At 39.5% G+C, this 25,200-nt stretch overlaps 1 protein-coding gene across 5 annotated transcripts in view; it reads left to right on the forward strand.

Moving 5' to 3' along the window:
* Window positions 1–25,200, forward strand: part of LOC139978480 (uncharacterized) — a 137,538-nt gene that overhangs the window by 81,994 nt on the left and 30,344 nt on the right. For all 5 annotated transcript variants that reach the window (XM_071988749.1, XM_071988745.1, XM_071988747.1 and 2 more), the window contains 3 exons: window positions 18,143–22,992; window positions 24,273–24,530; window positions 24,959–25,050. In XM_071988749.1, the coding sequence (XP_071844850.1) occupies window positions 18,143–22,992; window positions 24,273–24,530; window positions 24,959–25,050 (5,200 nt within the window). The remainder of the gene's footprint in view (window positions 1–18,142; window positions 22,993–24,272; window positions 24,531–24,958; window positions 25,051–25,200) is intronic.

Genomic DNA, 25,200 nt, shown 5'->3' on the forward strand with positions numbered 1-25,200 from the left:
TCGGTTGCGGACTTTGGTACAGCGAGAGTCTTCAGTATTCATTATTGACATACTTATAGTTGCTACACTAATGGATCATCGCATAACGCAAAGCGAGCCGGATAATTGCTTCCAAAGAATTTACTTTAGTTTGCAGTTCTGGAGGCCTACGCAAGAAGAGGACGGCTCGTCGTAAGGCATTTTTTTTTTTTTTTTTTAGGTTTTAGCCAGTATATACACTCCCACCGTGCGTCTCTTGAGAGATATGCCGATAGTGGGAGCTTTGTTTACACGAAACTGTGAAATTGTTTGGAAACGGGGAAGTATTTATGGAGGGTAAACTCAGTAGGATATCTTACTCACATCGCAGTATTTGAAACTGCAAATCCTCGTCAATAGGCAATTAGACATATATACCACGTTTGCTGTGATGGAACGAGGAGTTACAAGACTTCTGAAAGGGGAGATGATAATATACAGTAGTGAATCACTTGAACAGTCTCAGTTTCGGCTCGGCCTGGTTTGCATGGCACAGTCGGTATTTCGCTAAAGATTATGTGACATGGAAAGATGGGATCAATGCAACAAATCTGTTGTCATGCTTTGTGGGGGGAGTGGGGGAAGAAGGGGTGGGGATGGAAGAGTTGGGGTGAAGGTGGAAGGGGTTGGAGTGGGAGGGAATAAGACATAAACTCTCCTGCATACATTTTTGCCTTTCTCGTTTCATGGTGAATGTAAGCAATATTTCTCTGTTAAACAATATCAATATTAGATAAAGTAATGTTAGCAGCAGTTTCTGTGTAAGTCAACAACATTTGCAAATGCCAACATGCATTCCACATAGATGTGCTAAACCATGAATGAAGAAAGACATATATCACAAATGTTTGCACTGGTGACTCTGTTATGTGAGTTTTAGACTTTGCTGAAATCAGTTTGCAAGCCTAAACCATGACGAACACATAGATCACATGTCAGAGAATGAGACCTAAGTTACAGTGAGTGGATCAAGTTATTTGGTTTTTGTGCCCTGGCTATCTCTATCTTGATTGAATTTGTTATATTTTCTCATCTGTCATATTATACCACCTCCAACACATACCGTAAATTTACGTTTACTTTGTTTTGTCTTCAATTAGCCAGCCCTATAACTATTCCACATCCATTCCGTCAGTGTTACGAACTCGCTGACATGACATGTGACTCGGTCTAAAAGTACATCGTCATGTTACAGTCAACTTTCTTGTGTCTTTTTTTTATTTTTATTTTTCTTTTGCTTCGAACTACCCTGCACTAGTGCAATCGGATTACGCCCCTCTGCGGGGTGCACGCCAAACGTTATCGGTGGCATTTCGTGTAGTTGACGTCACATTATGTTATAGGCCAAAAGAGATTTGTAATCACCGATGGATTATTAATGCTCTTTTGTTTCATTTTCCTCGGTTGTTTGTTTGAATACGGTTAGTGTACCTGCTGTGGATAATTGGAAGGCAAATTCATTCTCTTTGTTGGTATGTGGTGATGATAATTCCGCCCGTCTATTTGCTTTACATGAAGGTATTATGGAGGTAACATGTTCCAGGTCCGAGGGTATAAGCTTCATGCGGGGGTCCCGTCTTTTAAACATCTGTGAGTGGTTAGACAAATGTAGTACGCATCACTGATGGCTTTATTATCGACTGTGATCCTGCTGAGGTGGAAGATATTATCTGATAATATTTGTAGTATATTATTATCTGATAATATTTGGAGGATGTTATCTGATAATATTTGGGGATATTATCTGATATTTGGATGGTTAAAACTTGCTGCTGCCGCGGTGAGTGCAATTTCTTTGTGTTCACCTACGGTGAGCTATTGAAAGTGACACTGACAAAAGATATCTTTGATATTTAAGAACCATAGGGAAAAAACCTGATTTGGTCAAATATGTTTGAATCGCTGTACTGCTATATATACTATTAATGTCATGACAGAGAATAATGGGAGTTAAAAATGGGTAAAGTTATAATGCAATACCTTGAAAATGGGAGCAATTTTATTCCTTTTTCTTCCCCTCCTTTTTTTCTTCTCCTCTACCAGTCCACCACCACCCCCCCTCCCCCCACCATCCTCTCGCAGCCCATCCCACCCTCACCCAGCTGTCATCATATTATGACGAAGATCACAAACTGAACAGGCGCTGCTAACTGTTGTTGCATGGCTTCTCTGTACCACAACTTCACACAACCAGTAAATAGTAAAAGTCGTTTGACACAGTACACACTACACACACATACTGTATTAGGATTGCATCGCCATGATATTGAATGTTGTAACCGTTTGAACAGTTCACGTTAAGTGCGGTAAATTAACCATCAGGTCTTTGATGCTCCCAGCTGTTTGCAGTCGACTCACTGTGGAGTGTTTGAGTCTGCAGCTGTAGTATTAACCTGTGTTTGCATCCACTGTGTGCATGAATGTCTGAATGGGACTTTCATAGCCAACATGTTGTCACTGCGTGTTTACTGAATGCTTTTAACTCTGGCATATGATCCTGCTGGTGTTCCAAGTTCAAGTTTACAGTATATCTAACTTGAATTTATTTATCTTGCCTCTTTTAATGTTTTTAACGTTATTTTACCTGATGATTGTATCTATTAAGCCTATAATGGATTTACACTGTAACTGACGCAAAAGGTTTCCATTTATAAAATGATAGAATTGATATACTGTTTGGAAATATTTGGCTTTTGTTTTGGTCATAGTTTTATTTATTTATTTATTTATTTATTTGCTTCCATCTCGCAAGTTTCTGCTACCAAATTTGTGAAAAATGAGGTGCAACATATGTTCAGGGCTTGTTGCATTATAACCCAAGTATTGATAACTCACGATTAACTTACAGTAGTATGCCTGATGAGGTTTGAGTTGCACCAGTATTAGCCCCCCATCCCCCCCCCCCATGCATGCTTGGAATAATAGAACCAGTGGCAAACTCATCCCATGACCTACAACCGCTGTTCGCTATGTGACACCATCAGCAGTTGACACCTTGTGGCCATTGTGATGTTATATAGCGGGCCTACTGTATCATCATTTTTCCCTCTCTGTGTATAAATCCCTCTTAAAATGTCAGCTCCTCTGCTCTAACCCAACTCTAGCCAAATACAGGCTCTACAAGCTATTTATCCCAGTAACCAGACAGACTTTCAAATAAACAAAGGTGTAATTGCCCTAGGGTTAGACCACCATACCTTCCCTCCAGTTTGTGTATCCCTTGTGAGAGATTATTACAGCAGTGCTTGACACCTTCAGTGATATTGGTAAATGAACTTTGGTACTTAGTTTAATTATCCTTGGAACAGTGGCTTGATTAATTGATATATATATGTATAGTGGCTTGCCTGAAGCGTGAAGGCGACAAAGCCTAATTGATTAGTGTCTTGTCATCATATGCCACACCACCACACACAGTAGACAAGTTTACCTGTCGAGATATGACTTCTCTAGGCTTGAAGGCACATGTCACCTCTGACAAAACGTGACTGATGGACTTGACAGGAAGAGTTACAGGGGTGTCTGTCTGTTGTGGTCATTTGGGATAGCTTATAAAGCTCACAAGCCGTTTGTATAATAATGACCTAAGTGGACAAAGGATTTGTGGTTTTGTAAATTTGTAATTTGTATTGATATTCAAGAGGCAAAACAAGCTTTGTGATACAGCATGATATATTGTAGTGTGGGCCAGTTGGTTCCAGGCAGGGTACACTCTCTCTTCAAAATGTAATCATTTTATGTGGGAAATTAGTGGGAAATGGAGACAAATATCATGAATGGGGTAAGTGGATATTATCATTATTAGGTCAGTGGTGATTACTGAGGGTGGAAAGCAGATGGCACTTATATTAATGAGTTTGAAATTTGACTTTAAAATAATCTCCTAAAAACAAGTTGCCACTGGCCATTGTGTCAGGCAGAAGTGAATACAAGTTGCTAGAAAATTGCAGTCGTGGCCAAATTAACTCTCCCGCCTGAATTATCCAAACAATAAATGATAGCTCTATATCCTGATTTCCTGTGTTAGATAATTGGAAAGAGCTCTAATTTGGTATTTATTTAAAGAGTTGTGTTGGACATTGGAATTTGACTTTAAAATCATCTCCTAAAAACAAATTGCCACTGGCCATTATGTCAGGCAGAAGTGATTACAAGTTGCTAGAAATTTCAGTCGTGGCCAAATCAATTCTCCCGCCTGAATTCTCCGAACAATAAATGATAGTGATTACAAGTTGCTACTGTACAAATTTCAGTCATGCTGAAATCAATTCTCCCGCTTGAATTTATCTAACCAATGAACGATAGGTCTATTTCCTGATTTCCTGTTACAGATACTTTACATAGAAACACATGATTGACAGTTTGTACACAATGCGGTCTGGGACATTCATAGGATTTCATGTGTAATTTGTCTATATTTGCTATGGGAAAGAGATCAACGGTTGTTAAACTATATCACAAGATACCTCTTATTCTGTTAATGTACTGTAATAGCAGATTGCTACTACTATTGATCAGGGTTGTAAGAGATGATCTCAATTTTGCTGATGGGATGGAAATTGGTAGGTCCGGTGTAGAGCTGCATGGAGCACATTTAATCATACTTGAAAGCTAGAAGACCAAGAAGTGTAGGTCAGTATTAGTCAAAAATTATCCTAGTGGTACGTTAACCATGTAAGCGAGAATTATAATTTCATATTTTAGCTGTGTAGGCAGGCATCCAAGTTGCCAAAAAAAAAAAAAAAAATTCTTAAATCATAAATATTATCCTTTAAGAGTTGTGGCTATAGTAATTAATCATATTCTGGGTTTCACTTTGACCTAATTGCACCCTTCACGTTACTAAAACAGATATCGCAGAACCCACACACCAGTCTCTCACTCTTCCCTCTTTCTATCTCGGACTTCTCAAGCATCAGTAAACACACGGTCATCTGACACAGATGGCAATTTTTCTCTTCTTTTTCTTAGCTGTTTCGAAAAGGACCATAACATTTTATGTTGCCCTCAAGGGACATTTACTTATGTGACAGCTGTTAAATTTTTATGAGTTGATATCTAAACATTGCATTTAGTAGTAGTCCTACTTTATGCTGATCCAGTTAAACATATATGCAGGGAGGCATGACAAAGGTGTCATCTAATTCTCTTATAAAGAAAAAAAAAAGGAAATTTTAGTGGCTTGGCAAATAATGTTTAGAACCTTGTTGAATCAAATTTTGAAATAGGGCTATATAGTGTACAACAAATTTGAAGTGATTTATGCATTTTATATTAGTAACTGTATGCTGGAATTGTTGAGTAGCCTTAATGAGATATGTGCTGTTGTGATACAAGCCTGGTTGTGGTAGTGAACGGATATGGATAATAAGAGGTTATAGGCGAGGGGAGAGAGGGGAATGAACACATTTGTGGGGTCAGAGAGGAGGGATAAGAATGGATGGGTAAAGATAATAACAGATTATAGGAGAGGGGAGAGAGGGGAGGGATGGGAATGGGAGGATGGGAAGAGGATATCGATAATAAGAGGTTATAGGAGAGGGTAGAGAGGGGAAGGGACAGAGTGGAGGGGACAGAGTGGAGGGATGGGAATGGGAGGATGGGAAAAGGATATCGATAATAAGAGGTTATAGGAGAGGGTAGAGAGGGGAAGGGACAGAGTGGAGGGGACAGAGTGGAGGGATGGGAATGGGAGGATGGGAAAAGGATATCGATAATTATAAGAGGTTATAGGAGAGGGTAGAGAGGGGAAGGGACAGAGGAGAGGGGATAGAGGGAGCAGATGGGAATTGGAGGCGGTTAGCTTATTCACTGCATGTATTTCCAATTTGTACTGTCCCTTACAGCTAGCTGACGTCAGTCAAGTTACTGTAACTCACAATTAGTACTTGAAAAACGCTAAATTTAAGATGATGAATATGAAAGTGAGAGTCACACAGTTGTTTCCCTGAGGGACAGATTGCAACAATCAACTCTAGTAGGTCTCTCTGAGCCAGGAGATACATGTAATGATGGATATATTAAACTGTGTATTCTGCTGTGATTATCATTAAAATGAAGCTGGCTTGGGAACATAATATTATAGTAAAACCTCCTGCAGGTTTAGGCAACTATATAGTTTGTTTTGCTCATGATTGTACCCATATCAGGATATCCAGGATATTATGAAGAGGGGGTGGGGAGGATGAGCCCCCACCCAGGAAAAGTTTGGCATCAAATGGTGCATTCTGAGGCATATACAAGGTTGAATGTTTAAGGTTGTGTGAGGTTGAAAAGTGGAGTAGTGTAAATATCCCTCCCCCCTCCAACCCCCAAGGATTTGAACTTTTCGAAATATACACTCTGATATGGCTTGTAGCAGTGTGTTAATGGTTTAAAACAAAAAAACTAGTATTACTGATATGCTGCCCAGTAATGAATAAATCCACCATTTCTTGGGCTTAGTGTTTGCATGTACGCTTGTGTGTACCTCTTTCTTGATTTTCATGTGGCAATCTGCTACCAGAGGTGGCAATTTCAAGACCCGCTGAACACTTGTCCTTCCCTGGCCCCCTCCCCACCCTCCAGTCTCAAACCAGCTGTGTCTGCGTGGGTACTACAATATGTATGCTCTGTGAGTTTTGTGTCCTATAGTTTCGTTGACTATATATTATACAGTAGTAATGGTCTTCTGTGGTACATACTGTATTAACTGTAAGGAATTGGTTCATGTAACTTTGCAATGCATAGTCATAAAAGTGCTATGCTGAATTATGACATTTTACATCAGTTATGAATAATTTGAGAAGTATTCAATCACTTTTGATATGTATCAGACATGTAACTTATTATTCATGGTTTCTATATCTTTCAGATAATGTCACTTTCTCTTTTGAATCCTTTTAAAACCTATTTCCATTTCATTGCAGTTTTCGCATGTACAGTATCATAAGAAGATGGAAGTTGTACAATTGAAACATGTGGCACGAACTTGCCAGTTTCAATATTAACCTTCGTCAAAATCATAGTCCTAATTTTGTAATCCCAAGTATGTCTAAGTTCTGAATCTTAAGTTTTACGTCCACTGTAGCTTGTCAGTAACTCATCGTCTGTCGTGAAGTAGTACATGAGAGAGGTTAAGTTGTGGTCCTGCCTCTCTGTTCCCTCTTGAGGCCCTAGAGATCATCTCAATCCACTTCAGGAAGCTAGAGATGAGATTCGCACAGGATGCTCTAGTTAAAATATGTTTGTGGAAGTAATCTGTCAACAGTCTGGCAAATCATTCATGGAATGCCATGCACGAGGAGGTGTTACAGGGATAATAATGTAGTTTCTGTTGAACTTTTCTTCATCTGTTATTTTGTGCTGAATATCCTACGAACTTTATGTTATTTCACCAATTGAGATGCATTTACAAATGTACTGTACCGTCAAGTTTAAATAAACAATCAAAAAATCAAATCCTTTGCCATACCAAATGCTACGAAAGTTGTCGAAAATTTTCAGCAACTATGCAATCAACAGTGGCTTAGAATTGTACTTGAGTTCCCATTAAGTCTATTGTGCATACAACTATTCACACATATACCTCTGCATGCATTCTCAAATTTTTGATTACGATATATTTAGTTGTTGACATCTCTTTGTGTACATAAGCCAATTCTAGTTGCCCCCGAAAGAATAATAATTTGAACTTCCTTTAAGCTGCTATTCTTTTGTGCTGAATCCAGTGGAATGTTTATCTCTCTCGATTGATAAAATTGAGAGTATACACAGTAACTAAACTATTCATTAATGCCATCATAAAGTAAACTTAACCAGTTTGATCTAGTCAAAGGCAATCACCAATTCATTGATCTTGTGGTTTCATGCAAGAGTTCCTTCCAAATAGGAGTCAATTTGTTACAATTTCTTGTTAAGATCTCAAACCCTTTTGATGATACACCGATAATTATGTGACCTCTAAATCCTAGCACTGTCTTACTAACAACTATCAAAGCCTTAACACCTCAGTGTGATAAAGTCAACCCAATTAATTTGCTTTCTTTGTAAAGCGCCTCGAACAGTGACTTTTGTCTACTGATTTGGCGCTATATATCATTTATGATTATTGTTATGATTATTCATTCATAAAATGGCAGAGAAGCAGCTCCTTTTGTTAGAGAGATCTATTTTGCGGTCTGCTAAACTGTCCTTATACTAAGACTGATCATCCTTTCCAATCTTTGTAAACTTCATAGCATTCCTAAGAAGTTTTGCAGATTTTTTAACAAAATTCTGTTTGGCAAAAGGCTCCATTTTATACATGAATACTTTCAGGTGAATTATAATCAGTTAGATCATGGAGGTAAAAACAGATGTAGTTATGCAGATTAAGTTTACAAAAGAGATCTTGTAAAGTTTTTTATGAATATCAGATGAAGTAGATGTGGCTCAGGGATGTCATAGTTTGACTATATCAAGTCTTTCAATCTTGTGTGTCAAGAAACATTTAATCTGTGATATCTCGTAAACGGAATCGAGAGTTTTCTTAGCCGTTGGACTGTTAGGAGCTGATGATGATGATGATAATGTTAGGGTTCGTGTTTTCTTTAATTCGTTTTGTGAGATTTCCGTCATGACTTTTGAGGTGAAATGTTTCCGACACGTCGTGTTTGCAAGTCGGTCAGAGTGCACGAGTTGAAAACATGTCGCTTTGAATCTGGATCAATTAAGCTGTGAATTTTCTCGTCAGGTGCATGCATGAGTGTGTAAATTTCGGGTGTATTTAATGATCAAAGTGCAAACTGCAGGTGTTGCTGACACGATTCTTAACAGGTCCCCTTAGGTTAATCGATTAATCATTTAGACAGCTTAACGATGTTTTTGTGGATGTATACAGTTCATGTATATGTATATATGTAGAAACCCTCATCATGCTTATGAACTGCTTTGTTATTGGAATTTTAGTAAAGAAAAATATCCAAAAGTTTATCCAAAATCATCAAAAAAAGAGCTTTAGTTCTTAGTTAAGTTTTAGGCGATAAGCATGAATTCATTTTAAATTCGTTGTGCGACCAGCTTAAATTTGTTGCAGTTAAGTGAAGAAATGTTACTAAATTGTTGGCTTCCTGTAGCTGTTATGTGATATCTAGTTACTTAACAGAGGCTTTTGTTTCACTCATTATGATGATTAATAAAATGCTTGATAGGTTATGATGATCCAAGTAAATGTCAGAAGGGATATATCCTTTGGCACTAAACCACAGGTATGGCCAAAAAGAAGAATAAGAATTTTAAAAAATGGAAGTGGGAGGGGGGACAAAACTAAGGAAAATATATTGCACTGAATATTCTTTCTTGCAAAAATCATTATTATCAAATATTTATTCAAGGCTTACCTTGCTATTCATAATTGCGCTCCCAAGTCAGACCTGAACGACTTGATAAGACGATCGTCTCTCGAGAATGAAATTCGTATAACAATTGCTGGAAGATTCACCTTTGAGAATAGTTAATATCTTAAAATCCCCTCCCCCCCTCCCTCCCTTTCTTATCGCTTCAAATTTTCCATGAACCATTACCAAATTGAAGTTTGAAGAATAAATATAGGCCATAAGACATACGCATTGATAGAGAAATAGGATATAGCCAAGTGAGAGCCATATTTTTCCAGAAGCCCCTTTCGTGGCCCATTATTGCTTCGTCACTCCTCCTCTATGGATCAGCAATCATCATTCCATGCACCATTCAGTTCAGATTACAACTTCCTCTCGAAGGAAATATCAGAATTTAAAAAAAAAAGAGAGAAAGTCAAGATTTATTAGGTGAAAAAAATAAAGAAGGGAGGGAGGAGGGCAGATGAAGTGTAAGGATTTATTTATATCCGATATTGGTAGCTGATGTGCTAGAGCATTGACTGAATGTCCCTGATCACTCTCTCACTGTCAGTCTTTATGGAATCCCTATGGCAGCTTGATATCAATATTTCTTGATTAGATTTGGACTTTAGAGTTCATGTAGGAAGAAGGGGGAGGAAAAGGCAGGGAGGGAGGAAAGGGGAGGGAGGGAGGATGGAGAAGGGAGGGAGGGAGGGAGGGTGGAAAATGGAGGAAGGGAGGGTGGAAAATGGAAGGAGGGAGGATGGAAAAGGGAGGGAGCGTGGAAAAGGGAGGGAGGGAGAGTGGAAAAGGGAGGGATAGAATGAATCACATATGGCTTGCTGATATGGAACGATTTTAGAGCGCATTTAGTAAGGAAAAATAAATCAGGTTAAGGTTGGTAAAAGTTCATCGTTTTATTGAAAATGAAAACACCGGTGTGCAGGTTGTATTAATACTAGGGTGTCGAAGCCTAGAATTCCTGAAGGCAACTTGTGGTGGAGACGTTTTTTGCAAAAGATCCCATTTTGTCCAACAGAAATATGTCTCAACTTCCATCAGTTTTTTTCCCCCCTAATGGATAAAGGTAGTAGTTATACCCTAGAAGACTGGGTAATTATTGAGAGATTTTGGGAGGGAAATCCGATAAAGAAGCTATTGGGGTGGGGTACTACATAGGATAATATTTTATCATGTAGCAAATTTCATATGTGTGACTTTTGACATTTGAATGATGTCAGAGGGATATTACTTTATCATAGCATATAGTTAATATTTGTGACCTTTGACATATCAATGATGTCAGAGGGATTTAGGTGTGTAAGTCTGTAGTCAAAGTGTATGACTGACACGTACATCTGGTACATTAAGGAAGAGATCGTATGAGGTCTAGATGATGTAATCCATCCATCCTGACTGAAGTCAATTCAAAAGCTATCAATCAATGTGTTACTTGGAAGTTGTGTCATAACAGGGATATTATCATATAGACTCTGTCAGCCCAGTGGTATGTTGTGGTCTTTCAAGTTTAAACCTGTTATTGATCCAGACAGTGGTTTGAGTGGGTTGTTCAGTACATGTGACAATTGTGGTTGCCAAGGAAACGCCACTCATGTTGGTGTAACCATCTGCATTAAAGCAACATAATGATTATTTTGTGTGTGCATACAGTATTTGACTTTTAAGATACCTTTGAAGAATATAAAATAACATCTATGGATGTGAAAACAGTGTTGATATTGTTGTTGTTAATATTATGATGAATATAGTTGATATATATATATCAAACAATAAACAATCATTTATTTTACTCAATGAGCAAAATTCAGGGTCACAGGCTGAAATGGTGAATGCACCCCCTGCAGATGTGAAACTGTGAAAATATTTGCTGTATTATTCAAAATTATTATCATTTCTCGGAAGTTTTAAACACATTCAGGAAAAGAGTTTATCCATTATGGCATGCAAATTCTTTGCAAAATGCTGTACAATTTCAAAGATTTATTGGCTTTTTTCTATACACAGGAATCGTTAGTAGAGGCCAAATACAGAGCCATCAAAACTGCTATATAATACAAAATTTCAACGCTTAATTATTCCCTGATAAAAGTTGTAGTACTTGTTGAATCGACTAACAATTCATTGGCACACTTTTGCCATGCATGCAGTTTATATATGGGCAGAGATATACTTGACAGATAACACACAACCAGCCATATATTGTAAGGTTATAATGTTTATAAAAACAAAATCTTCAATTTCAATGCAAAATTATTACTTTAAATTTCAAACAGTTATGGAGTTGGGCCTCTTTCCAAACCATCTCTTTTGGAACATTTCCAAGGTTTTTTTTTTTTTTGGGGGGGGGGGGGTTAAGCGATCTATTGTATCAACAATGTAAAAATTTCCTTTCACTTGTGTGAAAGTCTTTGAGTGATTCCCAGAAAGCAGGATTTTGACACTCTTGGGGGAGAAAACCTGAGATCATTGTGTAGGCTGTATCAAGTTGTGCAGGTTACCAGGTTTTGACATTTCAAAGCAAAAGGGAAACAACATATATACCTTCCATTGTTCATGCAGACATAGTGTGTTAACTATTGTTCAATTGTCATGGGTGGTAAAACTGAACAGTAAAAGACATGATTTGTGTTTTAAGAGAAACAGAAAAAGGTATTTTATGATAGTAGACAAGAAGAACTTGTGGGTATACATAAAGAGTAAGACATAAGCATTACTGCACTGTAATATAATGCACTGTAGAAATAGGAACAGGCAACTTTGTTTGTCTGTTCTTGTTAGTGTCAACAATATTTGTCCCCCTCATTTATACCATTTTGACAAATTTTGCAATAACTACTTCACTGAACTCAATGCTGGATTTTATGTTGAATTGGTACAGTACCACATGTGCAGTCAACCCTTTTATGGTAACAGAAAATATACTCTGTTGCTTACATCCCCTTCTCCCCCCCCCCCCCCCTCAACCCACCCAACACCCTCAATAATCACTTATAGAGCTTTGAAAGTGTGATCAGAAAATTGAATTATTTAAGATTGAATTAGTTTCCTTGATTTAGCTTAAACTGTCAAATAAAACTGCTAGTAATCAGGATATTTCAAATGGTTTAAGCATCTGAGAAATTTCATTTTGATCTGCAGCCAGGTTGTGTTACCATGTTGTGGTCAGATAGTGATACATAGCTTTATCTGCCAATGCATTATTATGATAATAATTGATGGTCGTACAGGCTGCCCTCTGTGCATTCAGTATCTGCTGCTAGGAATATTCTGCAAAATATAGTAAAAAAAAGAGTCATTTCTCTCTCTGATTCCTGACACGGATGAATTATCGATGAACATTATTACCGTTTAGTTTTTAAAATGTACAAAAATCAGTTTCTTGGAAGTTGTACCGCTGCAAAATTAGACAGTGTAGCTATACACAGACCATTAAAACACAATGTCTGGTTGTCATAGTAACATCACCTAGACTGCATTATGCAGTGTCGATGGAATTCATGTCTTTTTAAGAGTGGAATTGTCACTGTTTTTATGAAGGCCTTCTTGAGGGTATCCATTTTAGTTAAACATTAAATGAGAAACGGTAAATGGTTATATATTTTCTCTTCTGGGATTTCTGGACTCTAGCCAGGCTAGCAGTTAGGCATGCATGTACTTGTAGAGTTTGTATGTGGCATTATTTGTCATTTCTAGTACAGTACCTGTATTAAAGTCTTTTGGAAGCTTTCCAGAATAAATTGGGGGACTATACATGAAACATTTCTGATAATGAATGTAAACAATGGAAAAAAGGGGAAAAAGTTAAATCTAATATTTAAGGATATATTTCTGAGAAATTGGAAGAGGTTTCTCAGGGAGCATGATGCTTACAGGCGCGTAACCAAGGGCGGGGGGGCGAAGGGGGCAGCCGCCCCCCTGAGCATATTTAAAAAAAATTTTTTAATGTTTTTATGATGTTGCTAGTATTTTCAAAAAAGAAAATGCTAAGATGCAACTTACAAGGCCTGTGAAGTGCCATTTCCAGCGATCTGGGAAGCATTTACAGCCAAAATTGTCTTGTACGCTTCGCGCCAACCATGGTGGCGCTACGCTTAGATAGTTTGCAATGCTGAATCTACAGTTTCGCCCCTCCCTTGGCAAATTCCTGGCTACGCGCCTGGATGCTGAAATGCATCACCAAAGATCCAAGCACTAATTGTGATGAGCTATAAACACATGTGCTCGCCCTAACCTGATGGGCGGCCGTGTGTACATGACTATGGCTGAAACTGTAATATGGACATGCATACTCTAGCCCAGACATGTATGGTCGAGAGTATATGTACTCTAACATGGATACATATATGCTTGAAAACTGTATGGAATTATGCTCAAACCTGAAAGACGTGTGCCTTAAAACTGGACATTGATGTGGATGTTTTTAATGCTGATAGACAGTGCATGACTTAAATGCTCAAAATTTATGAAATTATACCCTAAAATGCTAGACATGTGTGCTCAAAACTTATATTCAATTTATTTATTTTTTCCATTTTTTTTATTCATTCCAGCATAAATATAACATTATGCCCTATAGTACTGAAAGACATCTAGACTTTAAATTATGGATGATGCCCAAACCTACTAGACATGTGTGCTTGAATTTATGGATTTTGCCTACCTAACATGCCAGACGTCTGTGCTTGAAATTATGGATTTTGCCTACCTGACCTGAAAGATATCTGTGCTTGAAAGTACAGATTTTGCTAGACCTAACATGCCAGACATGTGTGTACATGCAATTCTTTGCATGGATCCTCTAATACTCTTAAACATGTACATGTGTTTATGCTCTGACAGGTCTCATAGAAAGTGAAAATTGTTCGGGAATCATTCTGGTGGTATAGCTGAAAATAGACCTATGTATTAGGCCTTTATATAAACTAGGATCTCTGTACTGTTGTAAAACCATCTATGCGAAAACGATACATTTTGGCATTCTTACAGTTCTGGAAGTTTGCCCAGTCTGAATTTTCTGAAACCGCTTGTCCAGTTGTCCGTTGGTAGACCTTGAAGGACAGTCTGGTCATCCGAAACAAAATAAGATCATTTCTGATGATCGGAGGACCATTTAAAATTTTCACCCTGGTATTTATTAAGTATTCATACAGCTTGTATTATTTTCCTGTACATGCAATAGGGAACCTGCTTTAGTTGGAAGTTTTAAAAGGATAATTCCGAAATACATCACTATAGAATGCTGATAGAAATCTCAAGTTTTAACTTGGTATCTTAAACTCTCAACCCCCCCCCCCTCCCTCCCATACAGCTCGAAGGTTTTCCCAATTTGATCTACATCCCTACGATTATGATATGTCATTTCCATGTTGGTGTTGTCAATTTTTGGTTTCAGATTCTAAACTTGTCTTAGCTCAAACTTCCTCGAGAGGTCGATCCTGATTTTTTGTCAGGTGTAAAGTTATAAGAAGTGATTAGTCTGTCATTTGAACTTAAAGACTTATCCAGGCACTTCTTTATGTGTAATTAGTCGGCCTGTATTTGAATACACATCATATACTGGTTTCAATATCTATGGACTGTTATTTTATTATTCCTGTCACATTATATAAACCATGAATATTTTTGTTATAATGCAGTGGATTAAGAAACACATTGTTTATCCTTGGAAAAACATGTCAGTGTGGATTTGAGTGGGAGTTACAGCTTGGAAAGATGTCCTCATACTTGAATAAGAAAGGTTTACAATTTTTTTTTTTTTAAGTTTCTGACGTAAGCATATTCATTTCAACAGGAAATCAGGATTTTAGTTAACTCTTGCTTATACATGTTGTTTTGATAGTTATTGTAAAGAGAAAATTAACTTACAGTGAAAGAAGTGAACCACATCATTTTCACTCCTAATTTACATTTTCACATTGATCAGCATTAAAGGAGCATTTCAGACTATCATTTACACATAATAATAATAATAATAATAAAGGCTTATAAGCACAACTACTACAGAAAACTGTGTGCACTGCTGTGCTGGAAAACAACTAAATAAATATTAAAGTAACGATACAAAGGATAAATATATATCCTCAGAATATATATGGAAATATCACCAAATATTCAATTTTTGTTTGTTTCTTGTTGGACTACGAAACATCAATATTACCAATGTTTTACCATAATCAGCTTTAATAAATTGACCCTACAACTTGTGTGAGGTCAAATATCTGTATGTATAGACAAATTTAGCTGACCATAAGACTGCCATAAATGATTTGATACTAGATCCAAAATGTGTTCTGGGAGATAGTTACATTTGCTCATTCTCATGCATCTTTGAGATTGAACAACTTTTTCTCTAAGGAGATTGTTATCATCTCTGTCATGAAGGAAGTTCTATTAAAAAAATCATTCAACTCAAAATCGCCAGCTTTTGTTACTTCATTGCATAAATAACGAAAGGGAGTCAAGATTGTCATTTTGCTCATGCATGGACAGAGCTAGATAAATTGAGATCAGCAAGGTTTTTTTTTTTTTTTGCTTTAGATTTTAGGCCCTGTTTTCCTAGTTTACTTCTCCTTCAGCTGCAAGCTTTAGGTTGAGGCAGAGCAAAAGGTGTCAGGTTTTGACGAAGCTTAATTACAAGATTGAATCAACTTCATGGTGCTGTTGTTTCAAAGGAGACAAATTCTCATTACTGGTCGGCCTCTTTGCCTCATAGATTTTTGAGGACCACTGAGGGGATGGATTAATTCTTCTGGCTCCTCCAAAGAACTTGGAGACGCTAGAATTTGATTGTGATAATAGATGGACGCGGCAGGCAATAATTGAGAAATTGGGCCTTTGAGACGATATTCATCATCCTCGTCTGTCTCGTATGTAGAGGTGGTCTGCGTTAGAGGCAGGCTGACTAAGGGATAAGGAGGGGGAGGGAGGGGGCGGGTGGTTTGGGCAGAGGGAGTTTGGGTAACAAAATGCATTGTCATGTGCTTTTTCGTAAATCAACTTAAGTTCAATAGCTGTATACATGGAGGTACAGTAAACATGCAGTTAAAAGGGTTTAGAAAAAATAGTGGACAGCCATCTCTGTTTGGGTCATATCGTTGTTTTCGATCCTATCGTTGGTTTCGATATGTTAGAGGGGGCGCTATAAGAGCTGTTTTTGCGATACGTATTTTGTAAACATCCTTCGTCATGGTGGAAATGTGCAAGTAGTAGAAGATTTTGTAATATTTATAGACAATTTTTTATATCAGTTGTACTTGTTCTTTTGGTACTAGCTGACAGGTTATCATTTTGTCATTCCCCCAGTATGATAGCTAAATATCAAAGTGGCCACCCATTGTGAAATTTAACAGCTCTTGTAAAATGATGCCATCACTGTTTAGATTATGATGTTCCTTTAGAGATTGGAATTAATAATTATCTTGTAGAAAAAGGACTGGTATTGGATTCTTTGAACTGTAGCAGTTTGAAGTAATAACAAGGAAGTATTTCAAAAAAAAGTTAATGTTAATAGTGTTATAGTGGAAGTTTGTTCTGCTAACCTGAAGCTTGTATAGTACCGCTAGTGACATTATGAAAGCGGACTGGTTTGTCAATAGACACGTGTGCTGTTTACGCAATACATACAACAAAGTCATGTGATATGAATATGAAAGCAGCGTGCATGGTGTGTCACCTTACACGTGGGATGTTACACTGTACATATTTGTCAATGGCACTTTCCATTATTATACAAGTTTATCATCATCATAAGGTAGTATTTCAATATAGAAAGTTTGAAATACCTATCATTCTTTTCCAAGAATGTTATGAATCCTGTTTCAAGATTGTGACATGTACAAGTTGTTATTCAGTAGCAGGATCCTTAATTAAGCAACCAGTAGAGTAGAAGTTAGAAGAGATAGATTTAATTGTATCACAGCTCAATGACAGTCGTTTCACAATGTTTATAGTAGCCTGTGAAATCCTTCACATATTTTGATACCTGTCTGTCAAAAGGCTGCTTCTTCTTTTTACCCCCTCTGTGTCTGAAGTGTGATACATACACCTGGCAAGCACTGACTTGTTTCAAGTTATACACACTGAAGTGTGTGAATAGCAATAGTCATGCCTTGTAGTTATGAAGTGTATTTAGTTTGAATAAATTTAACGTCATATGGCAATCTGGTAGAATTAACGTAGAAGCTTGATCATTTTGGGGGCCCTTTTCACCCCCTTCCCAATTCTGCAAATGTTAGCATATTTCTTCCTTGCTTTTTGTTTTCAGCAGTTTTATGCAAGGGCTAGCTTTGTTAACATAATTGCCAGACTTTAATTAATAATAAAATAACACATGTCAGGTGGAAAAAAATTGACAGAGATAAAAGTATGGGTATACGCAGTAACCAATATGAGCTACATGTATGTCAGTAATTGCAGTAGTATATTATATTTATAAACATGTGCAAGCGAAATGTGCTGTGATATGAGCAGGAGCTCTGCAAGGCTCATTCCCCTTCCAAATACTGTGTTAAGTGGATACACTGGTACTATGTTACTTTGATGTTGATGCTTAAAACATACCATATGGTCACTTCTGAGGATATTGTAAAGAAGGAAGCGACAATTCAAGTCACGGTTACAATTTTGGAGACTTGGTGTATGTCTCTGCTTTATTTCTGAATGCAATAAGATGCCAGAGGATCAGATTCTGATATGGTGGTGCACTTCAATAGTGTAATTCTTATTGTATATTTACTTTTGCATATTTTTCCTTTGATATCTTTCAGACAAATGAACGCAAAACAGATGCTCCATTATTTAAGGTGCCACAACTCCCCTCACGGATTCGCAAAATCTTAGCCCGGAAGGAGGCCCAAGTGAGACGAGCCAAGATGGACACCAGCTCCCTTGAAATCCAGGCCATCCAGATGCAACTGCAGAGTTCGGAGGAGATGGCTGTGAAGGGTGGCTTGGGCGTGGGCTCGGATCTGCAGGACAGTTCTTTTGCCTTGGACACAGCCATCGCGAGCATCGTTGCCTCCAACGCCATGCAGGTCAAAGAGCAGCACCATGTTGGGGAGATTGAGTGTCACGACACAACCCAGGACTCTATGCTCATAGAGGAGAAGATATTCCAAGCGTTGGAGCAGAGCGACATGATAGAGATGAAGAACATTGCTAACTCATTAAATTCATTAATGGAATCAGACCTATCGCTCTCAGATACAGAGACTGGCCAAGACCGGGAGACAGAGAGGACGGTGGTGATGACACAGATTGTGCCAAATGTCGTAGCATCCTCAACTTGTCCAGATCCAGAGGCGGAGAACTATACAGCGGCTGAGGAGAGTGGCAGCAACCAAGAAAGTTATGTCCAACCCCAGGAGGAGGAGGAACAGGAAGAGGGAAGTAAGGAACCGTCAGTTCCTGAGACTAATAATGAAGAAGAAGAGAATGGTAGCCAAGAAGACCTCTCCAATGCTCCTCTAACTCCTGTGCCAATAGAAGAAGGCATGGTGGTTGAAGTTCAAGAGGTCACAGAGGGATCTCCCTCCCCAGTGGTGGACCAGACACCAGAGTTTGGTTACCAGTCATACGCCCATAACTTTGACTCGGATGGGTTTCCAAGCGAGAAAGAATCAGACACAACACCGAACACGACCAGTGATGAGCAGGACACAGACGGTCAAAGCCGTCAAGCAAATAAAGGGCCTCCAGATTATACGGTACATTCAGGGTACAGTCCTAGAGCTAAGGAGCGATTGCAAAAACTTGGGAAAATTGTTGTCATAAAACCCGGGACGGTCGCAACGAAGCCTGCCGCAACGATACTGTCGGATATCCTAAAAACCAGTGGGAGCAAAACAGATGGAGCCATTAGCACCTCAAAAGTGCCAAATGGTCCTGTTAAAGCTACTCCACGAAAAGTAGGGAGACCTCGTAAATATAACAAAGATGGCCAGCTCATTGCCAAGAGGGGTCCAAAAGCAAAGAAAACAGCAGTAGCAAATCCTTCCTTTGGACAAAATGGTAGTCCAGGGAAAGCAGCATCTGTTACTAACCAGGAGAAGAGGAATGTTGAAGGTGCCACTACAGAAACGTTACCACCAAATTCAAACAGTACTTATTTGAAAAGTTCTAAGCGTAATATTATGCAGAAGTTTCACACAAATTATGAATCAGAATATGAATATTCACTAACTGGGAATGCAGCCAAAGTTGGAAAACGCCCCTATAAAAGAAAAACTGTGGGGCGGAAAAAGACATTAACAGCAATGCGGAAGGGTGTGGGTATGAAGGTTGCTACCCTTACCATTCCCAACAAACGGGGTAGGAAACCTAAAATTACATCTGCCAACCTTGCACCCATTCCAACACCCATTGGTGAAGTCGTCAAGGTCAGAAAAAGAGGTCGACCTCGCAAGATACCAGAGGCTATCACACCAGTTCCTGTAAAAGTGCCAAAGCGCAGAGGGAGACCTCCAAAGATTAAGGTACCTGTCGAAAAAGTAGCAGAAGACAGTCAGTTACCTCTAAACTCTATCAATGGAACAAGCCCGTCAGATCTGCCAGGCCTTGGGCCTCCCCAGGGGCTGGTAGTTAACCTCCCACCTGAATTACTACTTCCCCCACAGTTTCTGAAAAGGAAGAAGAAGCTCCATGCAGCCAAAAGGAAACCCAAAACTAAACTGAAATCCAAATTGAAAGGTAAAGTCTTAAAGAAGACGAAGCTTGAACAGAAAGTTGAAAAGATGAGAGGTCGAAAGAGCAAGATAAAAAAGAATGGGTTTTCTCCGATGACTCTTGACCTTCAAAATCCATCACTTCCATTGAGTATCGAAATTCCAGATGATCCACCGTCGTGCATACTACCGTACCTCAAGAAACGAAAGAAGAGTTCCATGCTCCTGAACACCGTCCCACTGGTCACGGGTCCAGAAATCACGATAGAGAAGCCCAAAAAGAAGAGGAGGAGCAAACATGGAAGAACAGATGGCTCCGTCTCAGAGATGAGCATCTCACCGAGTGAGAAGTCATCTTCTCCTCGTGTTGGAAAGGATCAGAGTCACATATTCTTAGAACCACCTAAAACTCCCCACGGGAAAGGCAAAGTGAGCAATCATGACCCGGTGGCGGCCGGTGGTGGTACTACTGCGGAATTGGTAAAAGAGAAACACAAAGACCAAACACCCTCTCCGCAGAGTGCTACCACATGTCTGAGCGAGGAGACTATCTTCAGTGATAGTGGCATCGGAACAGACAATAACAGTAATCCCGACCAGCAGGGGAAAGACAAACAGGGGCGTGCATCCATTCCATCTGTGACGGAGTCAGAGGTGTCCGGCGAGGCTCTGGAGACCCATCTCTTGGCAACCTCAAATCACGGTCTCTATGGATATGGGAAGAAGGATAAATTCCGACGCCATATGCACCACCACCACCACCACCATCATTACTATCACTACCCAAGCTACTACCATCGCCGCAGGAAGCGAAAAAACCGACTTGGTAAGAGCGGACGTGTCAGTCCTACATTCCTCTTCGAGCTAGACGCTCTCATCTTGCAGATGAGGTCGTTGAAACTCATTCCTCATGAACTCAATAGTAAAACGCCGGAGTATTCACCGGCTAAAAAGTCTTTGAACTATCTGGCCGTGGTCGCTAAAGAAAACCCTTCTTATTCATCGTATTTGAGACCGTCTTACCTAGCAACAGCATTGAGAAATCAGGACACCGGTATGCCAACATCCCAGAGGATATCTCCAACGTGTCAAAGTAACGAAGCACAGGAAACATCTAAAAAGGATGACGGTCCTGTGAGTTGCGATCAGGGATCACTACCATGTTTGGAAGAGGCTCCTGTCTTGACCAGGGAAAGTGAAGTAGACGATTCATCGCCAGCTCAAGCTAACACTGAACCTCCACTGATATCACCACAAGAGAAATCAAGACCCTCTGCGACCGCAGAGGAAGAAACGCCGAAAGGTAGTCAGGAAGGGGAGAAGACGGGGACCTCATCTGGTGATGGAGGTCAGAACGGACAACTTCTGAGCCAAGGGGTACAGTTAGGAGATAAAACATTGACACATCAGTTAGATGTGAGATATGACATGGCTTCCTCTATGGTTCCTCAAGCCACTTCCTCATCAGTGGTCCCTGCTCCTCCTCCTCTGAAGAAAAAGAGAGGACGGAAACCCACAAAGAAGTTCTTGCCGCCATCAGTAGTTGTTGCTTCCGATGACCAATTGAAAACGACTCATGAAAGCCAGGTCGTGGCCCTACCTGTTAACATTAGTTTGGATAATCAAAACAATTGTTCCCTTGTAAATGGAGCCAGTTCCTCTGTGAACTCAAAGGAACATCAAGAGGAGGCAAATGTTACGCTGTTACCTGTCGTACCACCGAAAAGGAAAGTCGGCAGGCCCCCCGGTACCAAAAATAGGAAGCTTGGACCTTTTGAAGTGAAAGTTATGAAGATAACAAAGATAAAAAGCAGGGGAGGAAGGGGACGAGGTCGTAGTAAAGGGAGAGGTGGATGGATAGGTGGGTCAAGGGGGAGAGGGAGGGGCAGGGGAGGTATTTCAAGATTTGTCTCAGTGGAGAGAGAAATAGTTGCAGGACCTGTGTGCTCAACGGGTCAGTCAGATATAGTGCAAGTGCCTGAATATAGTATTGATAACATAAAGGAATCACCATTGCAACTGTCCATGCTAGCAGATACTAAACCACTTTCTGTGGTGAAATTGAAAGGAGCCCCCTTTGGCAAGAGAGGAAGGGGTAGAGGTAGAGGGAGGGGTAGAGGAAGGGGAAGAGGGAGGGGAAGGGGTAGAGGAAAAGCCAAAAATATGTCACAGCTTGAAAACATTCCTGTCAGTCTGGGTTTTGTGGACACTTCTACTGAATTAGCAGCAATGGCAGTTCCATTGACAGATACGTTGAGACCCGATGCTGTTGTGAAAACAAATACTAGTACTGTCACTGTCCCAAAGAAAAGGGGAAGGAAAAGAAAGCACCCTATTCCTGCCCATATTAACAATAGAGTGCAAGATGTTATTATTAACGTAGACCCTGTGAGTGCCAGTACAGATGTACAGCCTCTTGAAGATTTACCAGAGAGAACTTTCGAACCAGTCAGTAGTTTGGAAGATGAAGAAAATAAAACCAAAGAAGACGGTAGCGGGTACGAATCAGAAAACTCTTCAGATGAGATACCGTTAGCGAATTTAGTCACCAAACCAGGGGAAACCCCCGTGGTGTCCAGCAACAAAGAGGTTGAGAACGATGCCGGCAATGAGACACGGTCTGAGCCGCCAGTAGAAGACGTAGAGGCCGCGACGTTGGCAGAGTCGACAACGACGGCGATTAAAGCGTCGACCACGACCATGACCACCACGACGATCGAGACAGCTACATTGGGTGAAACGACGGTCAAAGTCATTCATGGTCAAGGGAAACCAGCCGCAGCATCCATGAGGACAGTCCTCGCAGGAGCGAGAGGCAGGAAGTTCCAGATACCCAGACCCATCAAAAAGAGCAATGACATGGTTCAACCGCTCCTGGACGAATCATCCATACCTCTGAAGAAGAGGAAACTGATGAAACAACCACTCCCAGAAGAAACGGCAAATGAAACAAGGTTTGAAAGTTACATCAGTTCTTTTGTTTTGTAAGATCAGTTTCTTTAATGAGGAGTAGTGACTATTGTTGGATCATGCATTATCATGCATTAGACATGCATTAGACATGCATTGATGTCACTTGGTTGGTACTTAAGATCATTGTTGGTTTGAAAACTTTCACAATACAACATCCATTCACAATCGTCCGAAACCATTTGACCTTATCACATGCCCCCACACATAGCTGACCCGAGTAAACAATCACTTGTTTAAGACAACTAGATCCAAATTTTTTGACAAGGGGAAGGGGTATGGGTTGGCAATTGGGTTGGGGAGCTGACATAGAAGGTTATTATATTAACATATTAAGTCAACGGGTCAAAATTACTCCCGCCATGTTATCATTCTAATTGTTACTTTATTTATAGTAATTTTCCTTGAGATTCTGACTCTCCGAACCATTCCTTAAAAGTGTCGATAAAATTGTTCAGACAAAAATATGTCAGTGATGGAAAAATTCTTTCTTATGTTTAATGTCATGTTGTTTGGATATAAGTGACCACTCTAGCTATACTCTCTTACATATTTGGAGGGTTAAACTGTTGACCTTAAGCAATTGCACAGGAATGGGATTTATGTTCTACGAGACTCGAACCCGAAGTCAGTGTGCGGTATAACGGGCATGCGATGTAAATGATATCTCCAGCGAGTTTGATTTCCAAGAAATGTGACTAATCCTAAAGGCAGTCAAAGAACTTGGAAGAGGAGAGCTCTCATTAATTAAACCGTAGCAACGATGAACTAGGCAATCATTATCACCCTTCCCCGCAGGTATTGATAAATTATGTCAGTGATGTATCACAGTGACCTTTTCTAAAAAATTTGACCGAGCAGCATTAATTTAATTTATTGAATACGAGGCAGCGACCATGATGTTGAAACGTTTGAAGAGAGAAATGCTGCTTTCAAGTGGGAAAATTTTAAATACAAGTTTATGAAACTGTAGAAATGTTAAATTCCTATTTGGAGAAAAGTAGAGTCTATAAATGTCTACTATACGCAAAAAGAATTGTACACAAACCAGACTGCATTGGAAGCCAATGAAAACAGTTTAATTATACTTTGTATGTTCATGAGTAAATGTATGAGAACAGGCAATGGAGTATTTTGAAGGGCTAGACTGGGCTACGGTACATCCAGATGAAACAGTCTCTGCAGAATGCAAGCAGAAGAGTGGATCAAAATGTAAGCATCGAGATTGATTTATTTCTTTTTCTCGTCTTCTCTCCGTCGGTAGTGCAAACACTTCGTCGTGCAGCCCCCTTACCGATTCCATCGAAGATGACTCAAACAGCGCAGCTTCCAAGAAGCTTGTCAGAAAGCGTAGGCAAGTCCTGCCGCATAATCTGAAGGTAAAGAAAACAAACGGGTTGATGCCATCGAAGACGAGGCCGGAAGACACTTCGACGACGTCGTTGTCTAGCTGCGATGATATCATGAGAAAACGGAAATACTGGAGAGCGGGTATCTACTCGAGTACTTTTAAGGAGGAAATGTGAGTAAAATTATACTGTACGATCAGTTATAGACATTATAAGACCAAAAAACGAGCATGGAACCAGCCGCTTTTATGACCTTATTTAACCTCACAGCTGTGATGAGAACTACAATCGGAACAGGCTGAGGACACTTTCTGCTCCCGGGAGAAGGGCTGTTGTTCAATGTGGTTACTGTAAATACTGGGAAAAGGAAACTCAATATTGCAATGTATACTATTAAAGCATTGGTTTTGATGTCACTCTGGTTGCAGAAAATAAAATAAAGAAGCAGAGTGGGTAAAAGGAAAGGATGCTTAAGTATGGGCAAGGTGGTGAATAGTGGGGAGGGGTTAGGGTTAATTTGTTTTCGTTGGAATTGTACAATTAATATGAACTATCGGCATTGTGTCTGTAACACAGTCCTGTTTGAATTTGTTTTCTCCAGCGGTAAGAAGAAAATAGAGGCAGAGAGGGATTTTGAGGAGGATTTGTCTGAGATACCTGTGGGTGGACTGCTACCATTCCCAATACATGCTGGTAAGTGCTAAGTGTTTAGACCATTTGCATAAAATATGATCAAGTTTTTAACTGTTTTTCCTGAAATTACCCTGAGAGTATGAAAAAGATTAAAATGCCAAATGAAGATCTAATATATATATACAAGTCGTCATCATTTATTCTGCAAAG

This window comes from Apostichopus japonicus, chromosome 13, assembly GCF_037975245.1.
Source record: "Apostichopus japonicus isolate 1M-3 chromosome 13, ASM3797524v1, whole genome shotgun sequence".
NCBI lineage: Eukaryota > Metazoa > Echinodermata > Holothuroidea > Aspidochirotida > Stichopodidae > Apostichopus > Apostichopus japonicus.